At 64.4% G+C, this 20,018-nt stretch overlaps 1 protein-coding gene across 2 annotated transcripts; it reads left to right on the top strand.

Annotated features, from left to right (window-relative positions):
* Nucleotides 1–2,966: 2,966 nt before the first annotated feature.
* Nucleotides 2,967–19,583, top strand: VPS45 (vacuolar protein sorting 45 homolog). 2 transcript variants are annotated; one of them, XM_029055879.2, is made up of 15 exons: nt 2,967–3,152; nt 5,066–5,200; nt 5,913–5,973; nt 6,625–6,704; nt 7,614–7,682; nt 7,785–7,922; nt 8,122–8,232; nt 9,206–9,340; nt 9,566–9,679; nt 10,948–11,115; nt 11,244–11,426; nt 11,657–11,764; nt 12,685–12,806; nt 13,231–13,362; nt 18,332–18,446. In XM_029055879.2, exons 1-15 carry the CDS (start codon nt 3,060–3,062, stop codon nt 18,441–18,443), a joined length of 1,761 nt encoding a protein of 586 aa, XP_028911712.1. In that variant the 5' UTR covers nt 2,967–3,059; the 3' UTR covers nt 18,444–18,446. The 2 variants fall into 2 exon arrangements, with proteins under 2 accessions (XP_028911712.1, XP_028911713.1); XM_029055880.1 differs by lacking the exon at nt 18,332–18,446 and adding an exon at nt 19,285–19,583 and having other exon boundaries at nt 2,968–3,152.
* Nucleotides 19,584–20,018: the final 435 nt, after the last annotated feature.

Genomic DNA, 20,018 nt, shown 5'->3' with positions numbered 1-20,018 from the left:
GACCCGTCGGGAAGAAATGTGACGTGGTAAATGTCCGACTCCAGGGGTTTGAATGAGAAGGTGCGATCTTCCCAGAGCATTTCAGCAACAGCCACTTCACGCCGGTTATTCTGGTCGGATCACAGAGGTTAAGAACTCGGAATTGATCTCCGCTTGCGGTTCTATTTTGGGAAGTGCAGCAACAATCGTTTTCGTTGGTTTTTTTCCTCATCAGGCCAAACACTTAAAAATAGCACGTTATTTTGTCGTGAACAGAAAAGGACGGCTCGACTCGGACGCTTACGGTCGGTCGCCTCGCCCTAGCGCGTAGTCCAAGCGCTCGCTACAGTGCTCTGCACAAAGTAAGCGCTCCGTAAATACCATCCATCGATCCCAATCGGTACTTTCTATCTGCGTTTTGGTAAATAGAAAGTTGGAGGTGAGGCCGGGATTCTACAGCTCAACTGTATCCACCTCTGCTCCCGAGGTCAAACAACCGATCGTATTTATTGAGCGCTTACCTTGTGCAGAACGCTGCGCTAGGCGCTTGGGAGAGGGCAGTATCACAGAGTTGGTAGACACGCTCCCTTCCCACAACGGGTTTACGGTGAATCATTCTGGGGAAAGATCAGACGGCGTGAGCTGGGGGAGCTCACCGGCTTAGTGGCAAGAGCCCGGGCTTGGGAGTCAGAGGTCGTGGGATCTAATCCCGGCTCCGCCACTTGTCTGCTGGGTGACTTTGGGCAAGTCACTTTACTTCTCTGTGCCTCAGTTCCCTCGTCTGGAAAATGGGGATGAAGACTGTGAACCCCACGTGGGACATCCTGATGACCTGGTATCTACCCCAGTGCTTGGCACATAGTGAGCGCTTAACAAATACCATCATTATTATGAAATGGGGAGGGAGAACAACTGTTGCACCCCCATTTTACAGATGGAGGAAACCGAAGGCACAGAACGGTTAAGGGACTTGCCCAAGGTCACGCAGAAGGCAAGGGATGGAGGTGGGATTAAAGCCCCATGTGGGACGGGGACTGCGTCCAACGTGATTGGCCTGTATTGACTCCGGCGCTCAGTACGGTGCTTGGCACAGGGTAGAAATAATAATAATAATGATGGTATTTCCTCAGTGTTGACTATGCTAAGCGCCGGGGGAGATACAAGGTCAGCAGGTTGTCCCCCGTGGGGCTCCCAGTCTTCATCCCCATTTTTCAGATGAGGTCACCGAGGCCCAGAGAAGTGAAGTGACTTGCCCAAGGTCACACAGCTGACAAGTGGCGGAGGCGGGATTAGAACCTGTGACCTCTGCCTCCCAAGCCTGGGCTTTCCCCCCCCTCAGCCCCCAAGACACGCTGCTTCTCATCTAATCATCACCTGATGACCTTGTAATAATAATAACAACGTTGGTATTTGTTAAGAGCTTCCTATGTGCAGAGCACTGTTCTAAGCGCTGGGAGAGATACAGGGTCATCAGTTTGTCCCACGTGAGGCTCACAGGCTTCATCCCCATTTGACGGATGAGGTCACCGAGGCCCAGAGAATAATAATGTTGGTATTTGTTAAGCGTTTACTATGTGCAGAGCACTGTTCTAAGCGCGGGGGGGAGATCCAGGGTCATCAGGTGGTCTCACGTGGGACTCTCCGTCTTCATCCCCATTTTGCAGATGAGGGAACTGAGGCCCGGAGAATAATAATCATGTTGGTATCTGTTAAGCGCTTCCTATGTGCAGAGCACCGTTCTAAGCGCTGGGGGAGATACAGGGGAAGCAGATTGTCCCACGTGAGGCTCACAGGCTTCATCCCCATTTGACAGATGAGGTCACCGAGGCGCAGAGAATAATAATCATGTTGGTATCTGTTAAGCGTTTACTATGTGCCGAGCACCGTTCTAAGCGCTGGGGGGGGATACAGGGTCATCAGATTGTCCCACGTGAGGCTCACAGGCTTCATCCCCATTTTCCAGATGAGGTCACCGAGGCCCAGAGAATAATAATGTTGGTATCTGTTAAGCGTTTACTATGGGCCGAGCACCGTTCTAAGCGCCGGGGGAGATACAGGGTCATCAGGTTGTCCCACGTGAGGCTCACAGTTCATCCCCATGAGGTAACTGAGGCCCAGAGAAGTGAAGTGACTTGCCCACAGTCCCCCAGCTGCCAAGCGGCAGAGCCGGGCTTCGAACCCACGACCTCTGCCTCCCCAGCCCTCTTTCCTCTGAGCCCCGCCGCTTCCATCAACCCCAGCGCTTGGAACAGTGCTCGGCACAGAGGAAGCGCGTCAAAGGCCGGGGACTGTTCTTGTCTGTCCTCGTCTGTCCGTCTCCCCCGATCAGACCGTAAACCCGTCAGACGGCCGGGACCGTCTCTATCTGTCGCCGACTTGTTCATGCCAAGCGCTTAGTCCAGTGCTCTGCACATAGTAAGCGCTCAATAAATACTATTGAACGACTGTCTCTGTTATCGATCTGTCCGTTCCAAGCGCTTAGTCCAGTGCTCGGCACATAGTAGGCGCTCATTAGATACTACCGAATGAAAGGAAGCGCTTAACAGACGCCCTCCTCGTTATTATTATTGTCGTCTGTGATAAAACATCGACCTCCCTCAGCGAGGGAAGGCGGCGGGGGGGGGCAGCGTGGCTCAGTGGAAAGAGCACGGGCTTTGGAGTCAGAGGTCATGGGTTCAAATCCCGGCTCGGCCATTTGTCAGCTGGGTGACTTTGGGCAGGTCACTTCACGGTGCCTCAGTTCCCTCATCTGTAAAATGGGGATGAAGACTGGGAGCCCCACGTGGGACCACCTTTTTCCCTGTGTCTCCCCCAGCGCTTAGAACGGTGCTCGGCACATAGTAAGCGCTTAACAAACACCGACGTGGTGATTATTATTCTTCTTCTTCTTCGATGAAGGCCGCAGGCCCCGGGGGCTTCTGGGAGTTGTAGTCGGGCCGCCCTGCCGGGGACTACGACTCCCAGAAGCCCCCGCGCCCCCGACCGGAAGTCCCGAAACACAGGGAGAAGGAAGGCCCGGGACCGGCCGTCCGAGGGGCCGCTTTTTCCACCTCCCTTCGAGCCGCCCTCCCGCCGCCGCCATGAACGTGGTGTTTGCGGTGAAGCAGTACATCACCAAGATGATCGAGGACAGCGGGCCCGGCATGAAGGTCCTGCTCATGGACAAGGAGACGGTGAGAGCCGTCAAGGGGGAGCCGCCGCCGCTCCTCCTTCCTGGGGGGCGGCGGCGACCCGTCACTGAAAGCCAGTCGGGACGACCTGGCGGGGGTAGTTGTCATGAAAAGTCAACCGGTCGGATCTAGGATCGGTCGGGCGACCCAGCAGGGGTAGTTGTCATTCGGAGTCAGTCGGATTTGGGATCGGTCAGTGGATCTACCGGTAGCAATGATTGAAGATCCATCCGTCAGATTTAGAAGCGGTCGGTCGACCTAGCAGGGGTAGTTATTAAAAGTCCATCGGTCGGATTTAGGACGTCAGTCGGTCGACCTGTCGGTGGTAGTGGGCATTAAAAGTCAGTCAGGCAGATTTAGGATCAGTCAGTCAACCTATCGGTGATAGCTATTAAACCAGTCCGATTTAGGACCAGTCCGTCGGCCTAGCAGGGGCGGTCATTTAAAAGTCAATCGGTCGGATATAGGATCGGTCAGTCGACCCGTCGGTGGCAGTTGACGTTAAAAGTCGGTCAGATTTAGGATCAGTCAGTCGACCCAGCAGGGGTAAGTTGTTAAAAGTCAGTCGGTCGGATATAGGATCAGTCAGTCGACCCAGCAGGGGTGGTCGTTAAAAGTCAGTCGGTCGGATAGAGGATCAGTCAGTCGACCCATTGGTGGTAGTTGTCATGAAAAGTCAGTCAGATTTAGGATCAGTCAGTCGACCTAGCACTGGTGGTTCTCATTAAAAGTCAGCCGGTCGGATTTAGGATCGGTCAGTCGACCTGTCGGTGACAGTTATTAAAAGTCGACCAGTCGGATTTAGGCGGTCAGTCGGTCGACCTAGCAGGGGTGGTCGTTAAAAGTCAATCGGCCGGATATAGGGTCAGTCAGCCGGCCTAGCGGTGGCAGTTCTTAAAAGTCAATCAGATTTAGAATCGGTCAGTTGACCTAGCGAGGTCAGTCAGATTTAGGATCAGTCAGTCAACCTATCGGTGGTAGTTATTAAAGGTCAATCCGTCAGTCAGATTTATGATCATTCAACCTATTAGTGATAGTTTTTAAAAGTCGATCGATCGGTCGGATTTAGGATCGGTCAGTCACCTGTTGGTGGTAGTTACTGAAAGGCGGTGTCGGGTTTAGGATCAGTCAGTCGACCCATCATCGGTGGTAATCGTCATTAAAAGTCAATCGGTCGGATATAGGAGCAGTCGAGTCGACCTGTCGGCGGTCGTTATTAAAGGTCAGTCCGTCGGATTTATGATCAGTCGGTCGACCTATCGGTGGTAGTTATTAAAAAGTCGATTGGATTTATGATCAGTCAGTCAACCACTCAGCGGTAGTTATTAAAGGTCAGTCAGTCGGATTTAGGATCGGTCAGCCTATCTGTCGGTGGCGGTTATTAAAAGCCGGTCAATCAGTCAATCAATCGTCCTGAGCCCTCGGGAGAGTTCAGTATAACGGAGTTGGAGGAGGGGGTTCCCGGCCCGCAACGAGCTTACGGTGCAGAGAGGGAGGCGGGCGTTAATAGAAATGATGCCGGGTGGGGACGTGAGGGACGAGGGAGGGGGGAACGAAGGGCGCAAATCCAAATGCAAGGGTGAGGCGGGAAGGGAGCGGGAGAAGGGGAAAGGAGGACTCGGTCGCGGAAGGCACATCTCTGTGCCTCGGTTACCCCGTCTGTGGCGTGGGGACGGAAACTGTGAGCCCCACGCGGGACGGGGGCTGTGTCCGCCCCGATTTGCTTGTCTGGCGCCTGGAACGTGGTAAGCCCTCACCAGACACCCTAATCGCGACTGCTATAATCACGATTATTCCAGTGATGCCGGCCCACCCCGGCTCCCCCCTCCGAAGCGGGGTCCCGGGTGGGGCGAGGGGGCGACGGACCGGGGCCCCGGTGACTAAACGGCCTCTCCCCCTACCCGCCCGCGCCCCAGACCAGCATCGTGAGCATGGTGTACAGCCAGTCGGAGATCCTCCAGAAGGAAGTCTACCTGTTCGAGCGGCTCGATTCCCCCAACCGGGAGGCGATGAAGTACCTGAAGGCCATCTGCTTCCTGCGGCCCACCCAGGTCGGGCCCTTCCCCTCAGCCCCTCGTTTCCCCCGTCCCCCCTCTAGACCCTCAGCCCGTCGTGGGCGGGGATGTCTCTGCCGGACCGTCCCCTGGAACGCTCCCAAGCGCTCAGCCCCGCGCTCTCAGTGGCCACAGCCCGGGCTTGGGAGTCGGAGGTCGTGGGTTCTGATCCCGGATCCGCCCCTCGCCTGCTGCGTGCCCAAAGCTGGACTTCTCTGGGCCTCATCTGGAAAATGGGGCTGGAGGACCGTGACGGGGGACGACCTGACGACCTCCTATCTCCCCCGGCGCTTAGAACGGCGCTCGGCACACAGTGAGCGCTTAACGGAGGCCCTCGTTAGAAGTAAATACGATCGACCGACGCCCGCGTTTAGGCCCGTACCCTCTGAGCCCCCAGTGGTTTACCCGTACCCTCCCGCTGCTCGGTCCGGTGCCTGGCACGTAGTGAGCGCTTAGCAGATATCACCGTTATTACCGCCGTTGAGCGCTCGCCGGGTGCAGAGCACTGTGCTAAGCGGTCGAGAGGGCCCGCTGCAACGGAGGTGGTAGACGCGTTCCCCGCCCACAACGAGCTTCCGGCCTAGAGGGGACGAGGACCGTACCGAGCGTCGGGGTCGTCCCGGCGCGGCCGGCCCGGTCGGGGTCCGCCCGGGCTCTCTTTCGCTGAGGCGGGGTTCGATCGGATCCCGTCACTTCCTCTCCGATCTAGGAGAACGTGGATTACCTGAGCCAGGAGCTGCGGAGACCCAAATACAGCGTTTATTTCATCTGTAAGTACGTTCCCTCCCCGGCGGAGCCGCCCCTCCCGATCGATCGAATTTATTGAGCGCCCGCTCTGTGCGGGGCACTGTACTAAACCCTTGGGAAGAGTTATCGGGAAGCCGCGTGGCTCAGTGGGTAGAGCCCGGGCCTGGGAGTCGGAAGGACCCCCCGCAGCGCTTAGCACATAGCAGGTGCCCAGGTAGGGTGGGAGATCGCGGGCCCGGGCTGCCTCCTCGGTAGAGAACCCGGCCGGCCGGCCGTGGACTTGGACCACCCCAGGGAAGGTCAGGGGGAGATGGGGGTTTTGGTTTGGTTTAAGGGTATTTAATAATAATAATTAGGGTATTTCTTAAATGCTTACCGTGTGCCGGGCTGGGGCGGATACAGGCAAAGCGGGTTGGACCCGGTCCCTGTCCCACGCGGGGCCGGTTAAGAGCTTACCACTGTACCAAGCGCCGGAGGAGAGCCGAGCTAACGGGTGGGGAGGGAAGCGGCTCAGTCGGTCCGATCGATTAATATATCGAACGGGAGTCGTCAGTGGCCCCGCAGCGAGCCCCCGGGGGGAACCCCGCCTCCTGAGGGGGTTAAGCGGGGAGGGTCCGCCCCTGGGGGGGCTTTCCCCCCCTCCCTCCCAGCTCGGGCGTCCACCCGTGGTTCAGATTTCAGCAACGTGATCAGCAAGAGCGACGTGAAGTCGTTGGCGGAAGCAGACGAGCAGGAAGTGGTGGCTGAAATTCAGGTGGGCATCCCGTCCCCGCATCCCGCCCGCGTCCCCGTCCCCCCGAACTCACCCCGTGGGACGCTGGCCCGTGCCCGGCCGCAGTGGGGCGCAGTCCCCCCCTTGCCATTTCTTCCCTTGGTGAGCAGGCCCGCGGGGTCCGAGCCCGCCGGGGCTCTTCATGTCCATTTATTGTTCTCTTGGACTCTCCCGGGCACCTAATACACTGCTTCGCGCCCAGGAAGCGCTCGATAAATACGACTGAGTGCATGAACGAACATTCCCTGCCCGCGAGGAGCTCACGGTCTAGAGGGGGACCCAGACAGCAGTAGAGATAAATAAATGCCGGAGATGGACGTATAAGCGCCGTGGGGCCGAGGCGGGGGTGGACAGAGGGAGCGAAGCCAAGCGTTGAGCTCAGAGTAAATGCCGAACAGACGGCGTCGTCTCCCGGCCATTTTACAGATGAGGAAACAGAGGCCGGGGGGAGGTTAAGCGGCTTAATGACAGTGACGATAATTATCGTTTCTGGTAAGCTCTTACTGTGGGCCAGGCACTGGGCCAAGCGCTGGGGTGGTTACAAGCAAATGGGGTTGGACGCAGTCCCCGTCCCACGTAGGACTCACGGTCTCAGTCCCCATTTTCCAGATGAGGGAACTGAGGCCCAGAGGAGTGAAGTGACTCGGCCGAGGTCCCACAGCAGACGTGGCGGAGCGGGGATTAGGACGCGTGACCTCCCGACTCCCAGACCCGGGCTCTGGCCGCTAAGCCGTGCTCCTTCCTGGCCCGGGAGGAGGCGGGATCGGCCCCGGGGTCTGCCGGGGGGGCCGGCGGGGCGGCCCCCCGGTCCCGCGCCCCCGTCTGCCCGGAGAAAACAGGGAGGGGGCAGGGCGGACGCGTCCGGGTCTCATTCCGCTCCCCCGCCCGCAGGAGTTCTACGGCGACTACGTCGCGGTGAATCCGCACTTGTTTTCCCTCAACATCCTGGGCTGCTTCCAGGTAGGTCGGAGGCCGGGTGAGGGCGCCGGGGAGACCGTCCCCCGCCGCGTCCCCCACCCTCCGGCCCGAGCCCACCCCCGCGCCCCTCTCGGCCACCCGCAGGGCCGGACCTGGGACCCCGCCCGGCTGTCGCGGACCACCCAGGGCCTGACGGCCCTCCTCCTGTCGCTCAAGAAGTGCCCCATGATCCGCTACCAGCTGGCGTCCGAGGCCGCCAAACGCCTGGCAGAGGGCGTCAAGGTAAGGCGGGCGGGTGGGCGGGCGTCCGGCCGGGGGCGTGCAGACCGTTGGCCGGCAGCATTTGCCGGGCGCCTCTGGGGGGGGGCCGAGCCCCGTCCTAGGCGCCCGGGAGAGAGTCGGGCGGAGAGAGCGGCAGGCGTCCCGCAAACCTCCCCCTCCCCGGACGGCCCCTCTCCCTTCTCCCCCCCGACCCCCCCAGCAAGTGATCACCAAAGAGTACGAGCTGTTCGATTTCCGCCGGACCGAAGTGCCCCCGCTGCTCCTCATCTTGGACCGCTGCGACGACGCCATCACCCCGCTGCTCAACCAGGTACGGACCCCCGCCCCGTCCCTCCCCCCGCTCCGGGCGGTCCGGTGGCGGGAGCCCCGGCCTGGCAGTCGGGGGGCCCCCTTGGGCGACCCCTTTCATCCCTCCGGGCCTCGGTTTCTTTATCTGGAAAACCGCGTGACCTCGGGCGAGGCCCTTCACTTCTCTGTGCCTCAGTCACCTCATCTGTAAACCGGGGATCCGGCGCCACTTGGCCCTGGTGCTTTAGTGAGCCCCGCGTGGGGCGGGGCCCGGGTCCGACCCGATCGTGTCCGTCTACCCCAGCGCGTAGTACAGCGCTTGGCATCTGTTAGACGCTGGAGAAATATCGTTCGGAGGGGAAGCGGTGTGACCTAGTGGATAGAGCCCGGGCCCGGGAGCCAGGGGACCCGGGTTCTAATCCCAGCTCCTCCCCTTGCCTGCTGCGTGCCCTCGGGCAGGTGGCTTCACTTCTCTGGGCCTCGGTGTCCCCGGTGGCAAAATGGGGATTCGTGCCGGTTCTCCCTCCGGGACTGGCACACGGTAAGCGCCTGGCAGTCGCTTATTGGTGTTTAGTGAGCTCTTATTGGGTGCGGAGCACCGTACTACGCCCCTGGGAGGGTCCAGTACAGCAGGGTCGAGGAAACCACAAGCCCCCTGAGCCAGAACGGAACCGGCACCGTAAGGCTCGTCAGAGAGCGTCCTCACCGTCGCTCGCGCTGTCGGTTGAGAAGTGAGAAGCAGCGTGGCCTAGCGGCTAGGGCCCGGGAGTCAGAGGGGCGCGGGTTCGAATCCCAGCCCCGCCACTCGTCTGCCGGGTGACCTGGGGCGAGCCGCTTCGCCCGCCCCGGGGCTCAAAGACCGCGAACCCCAACACGGGACGGGGGCTGCGTCCGACCCGATTTGCTCGCGTCCCCCGCCCCGGCGCTTCGTGTGGCGCGCCCGGCTTACCGGAGACCATCGTTATCGTTGTCCTTGTTGTTAAATGGGCGTGAAGTGGACGTACCAGGCCATGGTCCACGAGCTCCTGGGGATAAAGAACAACCGCATCGACCTATCCAAGGTGCCGGGCATCAGCAGGGACCTCAGGGAGGTGGTCCTGTCGGCCGACAGCGACGAGTTCTACGCCAACGTGAGCCGGGGGCGGGCGGGGGGTCGGGGGGGGGGGGGGGGGGACCGGGTCCGATCCCCGCGCCCCGTCACCCCCAGGATTCCTCCAGCTTCCCTCCTTGCCGGGGGTCGGGGGGTGAACCGGCCCCTCTCCGGGCCCCTCCCTAGAATTCCTCTAGATCCCCCGTTCTCCAAGGTGGGGAGGGACGACAGCCCCCCAAAATCCGGCCCCCCCCACCCCCCCCAGAACATGTACCTGAACTTCGCCGAGATCGGCAGCAACATCAAGAACCTCATGGAAGATTTCCAGAAGAGGAAGCCCAAGGAACAGCAGAAGCTGGAATCCATAGCGGACATGAAGGTGGGCCGGGGGCCGGGGAGGGCGGCGGGGCGGCCCGGAGGACCCCCCCACCCCCATCGAGCGCCCCGCAGATCCCCGCCCCCGAGAGGCTTCCGATCGAACGGGACTTACGGAGCGCTTCCCGCAATGGGAGCGCCGCGCTGGGCGCTTCGGCGAGGCCGTGGAGTCGGTCCCCGACCTCGGGGCCGCCGAGGCAGACGCTGAGATGAGTTAGAGGCGGGCGGGAGCGGTCGAGGAGAGAGAGGCGGCCGGAATAATAATAATGTCGGTATTCGTTAAGCGCTTACTATGTGCAGGGCACCCTTCTAAGCGCTGGGGTAGACACGGGGGAATCAGGTCGTCCCCCGTGGGGCTCACAGTCTCAGTCCCCATTTGACAGATGAGGTCACTGAGGCACAGAGAAGTGAAGTGACTTGCCCACAGTCACACAGCTGACAAGTGGCAGAGCTGGGATTCGAACTCACGACCTCTGACTCCGAAGCCCACGCTCTTTCCACCGAGTGGTTTGTGAGAACTTCATCCGTCGCATCTGTCGAGCGCCTACTGTGTGCCAAGCACTGTTCCAAGCGCCGGGATAGATAACAGGGTATCCCGGCCGTCGTCCCACGTGGGGCCCGCGGGCCTGCTCCCCATTTTCCAGATGAGGCAGCCGAGGCCCCGAGAAGTGAAGCGACTTGCCCGGGGTCACGCCAGCGGACGGGTGGCGGGGCCGGGATTTGAACCCAGGGCCCGGGCTCTTGCCGCTGAGCCCCGCCGCTGCTCGTGCCTGAAGGGTGCAGATCTCGGGGCGCAGGAGAGGAAGTCCAGGAAAAGAGCAGCGGGGTCCTAGGGGGGAGGGCCTGGGAGTCGGAAAGAGCGGGGTTCGAATCGCGGCTCCGCCGCTCGTCTGGGCGACCTCGGGCAAATCGCTTCACTTCTCCGGGCCTCGGTTCCCTCGTCTGTCCCACGCGAGGCGCCGACCGGATTCTCCTTACCCCAGTGCTTAGGACGGTCCCCCGGCACGTAGTAGGCGCTTACCCGATACCCGTAAACGGCAGCAGGCCAGCGCCGTCCACGTGGGACGGGGACCGTGTCCGACCCCAGCACCTCGGCCGCGCCCCGGCGCTCAGTACGGCCCCCGGGACGCGGAGGGCGCTTAACCCACCCCCTTAAACATGGACGCGGGGGGTTCGGTGGGGCGAGGGGGAGAAGCGGCGAGACGTCGGCCGGCGGGCGGGAGGGTCGCCGGGGGCGAGGGCTCTGACGCTGGTGCCCCGGGGCGGCGGCAGGCGTTCGTGGAGAACTACCCGCAGTTCCGCAAGATGTCGGGGACGGTGGCCAAGCACGTGACCGTGGTCGGGGAGCTGTCGCGCCTGGTCAGCGAGCGCGGCCTCCTGGACGTGTCGGAGGCCGAGCAGGAGCTGGCCTGCCACGGCGACCACTCGGCCGCCCTCCAGGTCAGCCCCCCGCACCTCCCGCCCCCCACGACCGCCCCCCCCCCCCCGTCCACCCGCTGGTCCCCCCGGGCGGGGTGGGGGTCGCGTGCCCGGTCGGGTCGTCCCCACCGCCCGTCCCGCCCCCGCAGAGCGTGAAGCGCCTGGTGCAGCAGGCGCGGGTGACGGAGCTGGACGCGGCCCGCCTGGTCACGCTCTACGCCCTGCGTTACGAGCGCCACGTCGGAGCAGCGGGAGGAGGAGGGGGAGCGGGAGGGCTCCCCGGCCTCATGGCCGACCTGCACCAACGCGGCGTCTCCGAGAAGTACCGCAAAGTAGGCCCCGGCCTCCCTGACGCAGGGGCTCGCGGAGGGCGGGGCGGGGGGGGGGGGGGGCGGTCTCAGCCCCATCTGACGCCGCGGAAACTGAGGCCCGGAGATCGCCCCCTCCTCCCCGGGCGGGCCGGGGGCAGAGGTGACCGACGCCTCCGAGCACGCGGCGGCCATCTCCGCCGGGGGGGGGGGGGGTCCCGGCCCCCGTCTCCCGTCTCCTCTCGCCGGTGCAGCTGGTGTCGGCCGTGGTCGAGTACGGGGGCAAGAGGGTGCGAGGGAGCGACCCGTTCGGCCCCAAGGACGCCGTGTCCGTCACCAAGCAGTTCCTCAAAGGGCTGAAGGTAAGGGTCGCCGCTTCCGCGCCACGGGGCGTCGTCATCCATTTATTCATCTACCTGTTTATTCATATCAGTGCCCGGCTCCCGTTCTAGACGGTGAGCTTGTCGCGGGCGGGGATGCGTCCGTCGTTCCGCTGCCCTCTCCCAAGCGCTTAGCACGCAGGAAGGGCCCAGTAAATGCGACCGGATGAACGCGTCGTCGTCGACGACGCCGTAGCGATGTTGTCTGTTAGGCGCTTACTACGCGTCAGGCGCCGTTCTAAGCGCCGGGGCAGATCCAGGCCCACCGGGTCGGACCCGGGCTCCGTCCCACCGGGGCTCGCGGCATCCATCCCCGTCGTACGGATGAGGGGACTGAGGCACAGGGAGGCGAAGCGACCGGCCCGGGGTCGCGCCGCAGACGAGGGCCGGGGCCGGGAGTGGAGCCCGGGTCGATTGAGAGCCCCGACCCCGGGAGAGGACGCCGGAGCCCTTGGGCCGTCGGGGTGAATTTCATCCGCAGCTGTATGAGTTGAGCGCCCCGCTGCGTGCAGAGTACTGTAGTAAGCGGTCGGGAGGGGAGAGTAGAGCGGAACGAGCGGACGCGCTCCCCGCCCCCGGTGAGCTCACGGTCTAGCGCGCTGCGTGACCTCGGGCGAGTCGCTTCACCTCTCCGGGCCTCGGTTCCCTCATCCGGAAAACGGGGGGTGAAGACCGCGACACCTCCCCGACCCCGGTCGGGACGGGGCCCGGGTCCGACCTCCCATCTCCTCCAGAGCTTGGCCCGGAGTAAGCGCTCAACGGAGCCCGTCAAAGAGGAAAAAGAGAGCGCTCGGGCGAGCTCGGCTGGCGTCGGCCTCACCCGGGGGGGGGGGGGGGGGGCATCTTGCGTGTCGGGGACGGTCCTCGGGGGGCCGAGACCCCCGTCTCCCCGCCTTTCGCAGGGGGTGGAGAACGTGTACACCCAGCATCAACCTCTGCTTCACGAGACCCTGGACAACCTCATCAAGGGGAAGCTGAAGGAGAACCAGTATCCCTACCTCGGGCCCAGCGCGCTCCGAGACCGGTGAGAGCCCACGGCCCGCGCGGCGGGGACGGGGCGCGGGGGGCCCCGGGCCCTCCCGGGAGACATCGCCCCGCTTTCCGCTCCACCTGCCTCGGACCGGCTTCGCCTCCCGTGGCTCGTAGTGAGCTCCCGCTGTGATCGCGGTAGTAATAATAATAGCGATACCCGTAAATCGGGGCGGACCCGCTCCCGGGCTCCGTCCCCGTCTTACAGATGAGATAACGGAGGCCCAGAGGATGAGAGTAGTGATCATCGCGGACTGTTTTAAGCGCTCATTAGGTGCGAGGGACGGTGGACGGGAGCGAATCGGGTCGGGCGCGGTCCCCGCGCGACGCCCCCCGAGGGAAGGGAGGCTAGGACCCGGCCCCCAACCTTCCCGCCGGGGTCCCCGGGCACCCCTCTCCGCCCCACCCCCCCGCAACAGGCCCCAGGACATCATCGTGTTCATCATCGGCGGGACGACCTACGAGGAGGCGCTGGCCGTCTACAACCTGAACCGCACCACCCCCGGGGTCAGGATCGTTCTGGGCGGAACCACCGTACACAACACCCGAAGGTCAGGGGGCCGGGGCGGGGCCGGGGCGGACCACCCGTGGTACGCGGTGAGCGCGCGACCCCGTGCCGGACGCCGCCTGACGGGGGAGGAGGCAGACCCACCCAGGCGATCCTCACTCGGCCGGGGTCCGGGGCCGCCGGGGGAGCCACGGACAAGAGGCGCTCGCCCATCCTCTCGCTCTCCCACCCTCAAACGATCGAGAGGAAGTGGCCGGACGAGCGGCGGCGGCCCAGCGCGGCGCCGCCGCTCGTCTGCCGCGTGACCTCGGGCGAGTCACCTCGCTTCCCCGGGCCTCATCCGTCCAACGGGGACGAGGACCGTGAGCCCCAGGTGGGTCGGGGACCGCGTCCGGCCCCACGTACTCGTGTTCACCCCGGGGCTTAGTACGGTGCCTGGCACATAGCAAGCGCCTTACGGATGACATCATTAGCCGCAGCGGCGTGGCCTGGCGGAAGGAGCCAGGGGGTGGGAGTCAGAGGTCGTGGGATCTGATCCCCGCTCCGCCGCTCTTTCGTTCGTTCAATAGTATTTATGGAGCGCCTAGTATGTGCAGAGCACTGTACTGAGCGCTTGGAACGGACAAACCGGTAACAGAGACAGTCCCTGCCCTTTGACGGGTCTACAGTCTAATCGGGGGAGACGGACGAGAACAGTAGCAATAAATAGAATCAGGGGGCTGACCGTCGCGGTAAAACAATAGCAAATAAATCGAATGAAGGTGACGTACATCTCACTGCTGTGGGACTTCGGGCAAGTCACCTCACTTCTCGGTGCCTCCGCGACCTCATCTGGAAAACAGGGATGAAGACCGGGTGCCCCACGTGGGACGACCTGATGGCCTCGTATCTCTCCCAGCGCTTAGTACCTAGTAAGCGCTTGACAGATGCCGTCCTTATTACTAACGAGGAATTATTATTCTCAGTAGTATCAGGCACTCTTCCCCCGCCCCTTTCAAAGCCTTAGCGGAGGCCCATTTCCTCCGTGAGGCCTTCAGTCCATCGGTCAGTGAATCCATCGTATTCACCGAGGGATCGCCGCGCGCGGAGCACTGTCCTAAGCGCTTGGGAGAGTCCGATTCAACGGAGTCGGTTGGTTCCTCTTTTCCCTCTCCCTTCTGCGTCATCCCCACGCTCCACTCTTCCTTCAGCGCTTAGAAGAGGGCTTAACAAAAACCGTCATCGTCGTCATCATTCCCTCCCTCGGCCCCGCGGCACTTACGTCCCTCGCCGTCATTTATTTATTTCTATCCCCGCCCGCCGCCTCCCCCCTCGAGACGGTGAGCTCGTCGCGGGCAGGGAGCCTGTCTTCCGACTCCTGTTACGTTGTCCGCAAGGGAAGCGTTCGTAAATACGATCGAGCGATCGACCGGCACGGGACTAAGATCCGTGGCTGCTGGGTCGAGGGAACCGGGGTGGCGTGAGCGAAGGGAGGAAGGCTTCCCGGTGGAGGCGGGAGCTGGGGGTTTCCGGTCAGGAGTTCCTTCGAGCGCTCAGTAGCACAGTGAGCGCTCAATAAATACGATAGAACGAATGAACAAATGCCGGGGCGTGGGGGTTCTGGGTGTTTCCAGTCGGGAGTTCCTGTGCAGTGAGGGGGGGACCGGTGTCTCTTCCGGTCAGGAATTCCTGGTCGGTGGAGGGGGGAGCCGGGTGTTTCCGGTCAAGAGTTCCTGCTCAGTGGAGGGGGGAGCTGGCTGTTTCCCGTCTGAAATTACTGCTCGGTGGCCGGGGGGGGGGACGGGACCGGGTGTTTCCGGACGGTGTCCCTGCTCAGTGTGGGGAAGCTGGGGGGGTTCCGGTCAGGAATTCCCGCTCGGCGAGGGGGGAGCCGGGCGGTTCCGGTCAGGAATTCCCGCTCGGTGAGGAGCGGGGCGGGGTTCCGGTCAGGAATTCCTGCCGGGGGAGCCGGGGGGGGGGTTCGGGTCAGGGGGTCCCGCTCGCTGCGTCGGGGGTCCTGAGGCGGTGAGCCGGTGGGGCCCCAGAGCTGGGAGCGTCTGTCAGCAGCCAGGGAGTGTCGCTGACGGGCCGGGGAAAGCACCGGGCCCGGGTCTGGTCGCCCCGTACGCCCCCGCCCCCCCCCCCCAAAAACGAGCCACGCCGCACCCCGGCCGAGTCCCCTTCGAGGCTCCCCACCCCTGAAACTTCCTGAGGGGCTTTTAGGACCCATCCGCCGCCCGCGTCGGCCTCCCCGACCAGCTGCTGACGGAGCAGAGGGCCAAGAATTCGACGCATCCCCCCCCCCCACCTGCCCTCGGCCCCAGCCGGCAGCCCCCCCCCCGGGGACTCCGGCCAACGAGGGGCCCCGGGCGTGGGCCGTCGGGTGGGGGTCGGGGCGTCGGGAAGGAGGGGGAGCTGGAAGGAATGTGACAGGTGACCTCGGGCGGGACCCTCCCCCGCCAGCCACCATCCCGGCGAAACCAGAGCCCGGGGAGGGGGGCCCCGGGGCCTCCGTCCGCAGCTGCCCCAGCACGGAGGGGTGCGTTCCGAGCGGGCCCCACCCCCCCGCGTGCTCTCCTCCGCGGCTCCTCAGCGCTCCGTCCCTCCCCCGGGACGGAGACGGGAAGCAGAGCGGCCTAGCGGATAGAGCCCGGGCCTGGGAGGCGGAAGGACCCGGGTCCGCCACCGGTCCGCCGTGGGCGGGTCACTCTGTTAAGCGCCCGGGACCGTAACAGGGAGTCGGTGGTATTTATTGAGCGCTTACCGGGTGCGGAGCGCTCTGCCGAGGGCCTGGGAGGGGACGGCAGAACGGTAAACGGGGACATTCCCGGCCCCCGGCGGGCTGACGGTGCGGAGGAGTCGGTAGGCGCCGTCCCCTGCCCGCGACTAGCTTGCGGTCCAGAGGGGACGACGGGCAGTGATCAGTTGGATTTATCGAGTGCTTACCGTGTGAGGCCGGGCTCTAAAAGGAGGGCTCCCGGACCTCCCCCCCCCTCAATTCCACAACCCCCTCCTGGCCCCCCACCCCGTAGACGCGGCCTGAAACCCGAAGAGCCGGGTTGGCTGGCAGCCCGGCTCCAGCGTGGCTCAGGGGAAAGAGCCCGGGCTTCGGAGTCACGGGTCATGGGTTGGACTCCCGGCTCGGCCACTCGTCGGCTGTGTGACCGTGGGCGGGTCGCTTCCCCGGGCCTCAGTTCCCCCGTCTGTAAAACGGGGATTAACTGTGAGCCTCACGCGGGACAACCCGATAACCCTGTATCTACCCCAGCGCTCAGAACGGTGCTCTGCACCTAGTAAGCGCTTAACAGATACCAACGTTATTATCGTCACCGTCTCCCATCTCCCTTCATCCTGCTCCTCTTCCTCTCCCAGCTTCGCCCTTCAGGCCAAACGCCCCCCCCGGACCACCCCGGGACCCTCGAAAGGGGACGGGGACCTCCTCCAACCTCATCTGCGTGGCTCTTCCCCTCCGCCTAGTACAGTACCTGACCCGTAGTGAGTGCTTAACGGGGCCCGCTTGAAAAAAAATAGCCGAAATAGTTCTGGACGGGGAGACGCGTATTATTAGCATCGTTTCTCTATTAATACGGCTTGCTGATCTGAAACGCCGCGTTACCGACTATATTTACGACAGTCCCGTTAAAAACAGAAAAAGTACCGGTAGACACGGTGAGGGCGGGCGGTAGTATCGTATCAGTATACCTCGTTGACGTCCGGCGCTGCGTTATTAATTCCGTCGGTATCGATGCTGTCGATCGTCGTTAAGATAATATCAGTGATGGGAGGAGCCGGGGAGGAGGACGGATGGATGGTGGTTTCTCAGAGCGCGGGGCTGGGAGGTGGAGGACGGGGAGGGGAGCGGGGGGCTCCCGGGAGCACCCCCGGCCCCGCAGCTCAGTCCGCGGCGAGACCTCCCCCGAGGCCCGGAGCGGCCCCCGGGCCGCGGGCTGTTAGGCGGGTGACCCCGGGTCCGTCGGCGGAGACGCGTCCCGTGGGGCAGAGCGGGGAACGCGAGGAGCCCAGACCCTTCCCCCGTGTCCGCCGACCGGCGCGGCCTCTGAATTATTTAACGGGAAGCCGGGGGCCGGAGCCGCGACTCCGCCGGGGAGGAGGGGGGGGCCGGTCGCCGCGGCGGGAGACGGGCCTCGGCCCCGAGAACCGCTCGTGGCGGGGAAACCGAGTCGGGCCCCGGCGCCCTCCGGAAGCCGACCGGGGCGGCGGCTGAGGGGGAAGGCCCAACGGCCGGAAGGGCTCGGTGGACGCTCTCCCCGCCCGCGAGGAGCTTACGGTCCAGAGCGGGAAACGGACGTTAATAGAGATCGATAGACGACGGATAACGGGCATAAGTGGCGGGGGGGCGGGGGGGCGGGGGGGGATGAATGAAGGGAGAGGGAGAAGAGGAGAGGAGGGCCCAGTCAGGGAAGGCCGCTCGGAGGAGAGGGGCCCCCGGGAAGGTTTCGAAGGCGGGGAGGGTCGTCGACTGTCGGATCCGAGGAGGGAAGGCGTGCCGGGGGCGAGCGGTCGGCGGCGAGACGGAGGGACGGCGAGAAGGCGGGCACCGGAGGAGCGAAGCGTGCGGGCCGGGGGGGCGAGGGGACCGAGGGCTTCGGAGCCGACGGCGAGCGGTCTCCGTCGGATGCGGAGGCGGGTGGTCTCGAGGGGTGGGGAGACACGGGCCGGACGTTTTTATGGGAAAAAGAGATCCTCGCAGCGGGGTGAACTACGTACGGGCAGGAGGCCGGGAGCCCGATGCCGGAATCCAGGCGGGAGAGGAAATCCGCCGGGGCGGAGGGGACGGCGGTCGGGACGGAGAGGGAAGGGCGGATTTTAGCGCCGTCGTGGAGGTCCCACCGACGGGGTCGAGGGATGCCATTTAGGAAGAGGCCCCGAGGGAGCTTCCGATCCAGCAGGGAGGTGGACAGGGTCCCCCCCCCGAGCGTCCCACCAAACCGAGGTGTCCTTTGGGACATCCGTCTCCTCCGGGGGACCGGTCTTTTGCTTGCGGTACTTAGTGAATTCTTGTAACGTGCTAGGCACCGTACTAAGCACCGGGGCGGGTACACGCTCATCAGGCTCTGCCCGACACGGGGCTCCCAGTCTTCATCCCCGTTCTCCAGCCGAGGTGACCGAGGCCCGGAGGATTGAAACGACCCGCCCGAGGTCTCCCGGCAAGGCGGCGGCGGAGCCGGCCTTAGCACGGCGCTTCGCGCACGGTAAGCGCGCGCTAAATCCGATCGAATGAACGAATTACCACCGAACCAACCCGGCGCCTCCCGACTCCCGGGCCCTTCTGACTAGGCCGTGCTGCCTCCGGTTCATTCGCTCCTATTTATCGAGCGCCTGCTGCGTGCGGAGCGCTGTACCGAGCGCCCGGCACTGTCCCGGCCGCCCTCCCGACGCGATCGTCGGAGGGGCCTCCGCCGGCGGTCGCCCGTTGGGTTGTCCTCGCTGAGCGCCCTTCCGGAGCGATGGGGGGAGGGGGCGGGGGACGCCGTGCCGGGCGCCCGGACGGGAGAAGCGGCGGGGCCGGGGGGAAGGAGCTCAGCCCTGGGGGGGGGGGGCCCTCACCCTGCTGCGTGACCTTGGGCGAGTCACCGGTCCTCTCCGGGCCACCGTCCCCATCCGTAAGACATCCCCCGCTCTCCCTCCGTCCCTCTTAGACCTCGAGCCCCGAGGGGGATGGGGGCCCCCCCCCCCCGGGGCCGGAGCGCAGCGCCGGCCGCACGGTGCGCGCGGAATAAACCGAGCGACGATCCCAGCGTCTGAGGGGCTCTATCTTTAGCAGCTGGGCGTGAGGAGGCGGGGGTGCGGTGAGCAACACGCGTATTTAGGAGGAGAGCGGGAGCTGCCGGAGATTCGGAGGCGCCGAAACGGAGGGGGCCCCCGCTCCCCGCCGCGTCCTCCCGCTCCCGGCCCCGGGGGGCCCCGGGAGGGGGCGGGGGCCCGACTAACCGCCGACCCTCCCGACCCCGCCTCGGTCTCTCAGTTTTCTAGAAGAGGTGTCGGCGGCCGGACTGCCCGGGCGGAGCGGCGAGGGGCCCTCGGGGCCGGCCGGCAGGCCGCGGTGAGCCCCTCCGCGGAGATGGACGACGCGGGCCGTTTCGAGGACTCCCACCCCCCACCCCCCCCCCGAGGACGGGCCCGGATGTTTCGCGGACCCCCCGCCGCCGAGACGGACGGATTCTGCCCCCCGCGCCGCCGGCCTCCCCGGGACCGCTCCCCGCCGCCGGCGGCCTCTCGGGGCGAAATACGTGCGGGACAATAAACCGGGCCTGGTGGAAGGAAGAGGCAGCGGGAGCGTTACTGGGGCCCCGCTCCGGGGGGGAAGGGGCCGCGGGAGGGGGGTGGACGTCCGGCCCGGCCATCCTCCGGGCCCGCTCCGGTCGATCGCTCGGGCAGCCGGGCGGACGCGGCCTTGGCGGCGAGAGCCCGGGGAGCGAGAGAGAGAATGAATCCCGGCTCTGGCGCCTGTCCGTTGCGTGACCTCGGACGGGTGACTTCCCCCCTCTGGGCCTCGGCTCCCTCGGCCGTCGAGCGGGGAGTCGATCCCCTCTCCCTCCCACCTCAGCCGTGGGGCTCCGACTTAACGGGACACGTAGCGAGCGCTATAAAGCGATCCGGCGACGCTACCTAACGAGGCGCTTACTGTGTGCAGAGCACTGTACCCGGCGTCCCGGGGTCGGACCCCTGGACGGCCTCCGTCCCTGGGGACCGGCGGAT

This window comes from Ornithorhynchus anatinus, chromosome X5 (genome assembly GCF_004115215.2).
Source record: "Ornithorhynchus anatinus isolate Pmale09 chromosome X5, mOrnAna1.pri.v4, whole genome shotgun sequence".
In the NCBI taxonomy this organism is placed as follows: Eukaryota; Metazoa; Chordata; class Mammalia; order Monotremata; family Ornithorhynchidae; genus Ornithorhynchus; species Ornithorhynchus anatinus.
This window is presented reverse-complemented; position numbering and strand designations above follow the sequence as displayed.

Coding starts and splice junctions, on each gene's coding strand:
- VPS45 (XM_029055879.2), top strand. CDS start 3,060: ATGAACGTGGTGTTTGCGGTGAAGCAGTACATCACCAAGATGATCGAG. Junction 9,341..9,565: donor GCGACGAGTTCTACGCCAAC/GTGAGCCGGGGG, acceptor CACCCCCCCCAG/AACATGTACCTGAACTTCGC. Junction 11,427..11,656: donor TCTCCGAGAAGTACCGCAAA/GTAGGCCCCGGC, acceptor TCGCCGGTGCAG/CTGGTGTCGGCCGTGGTCGA.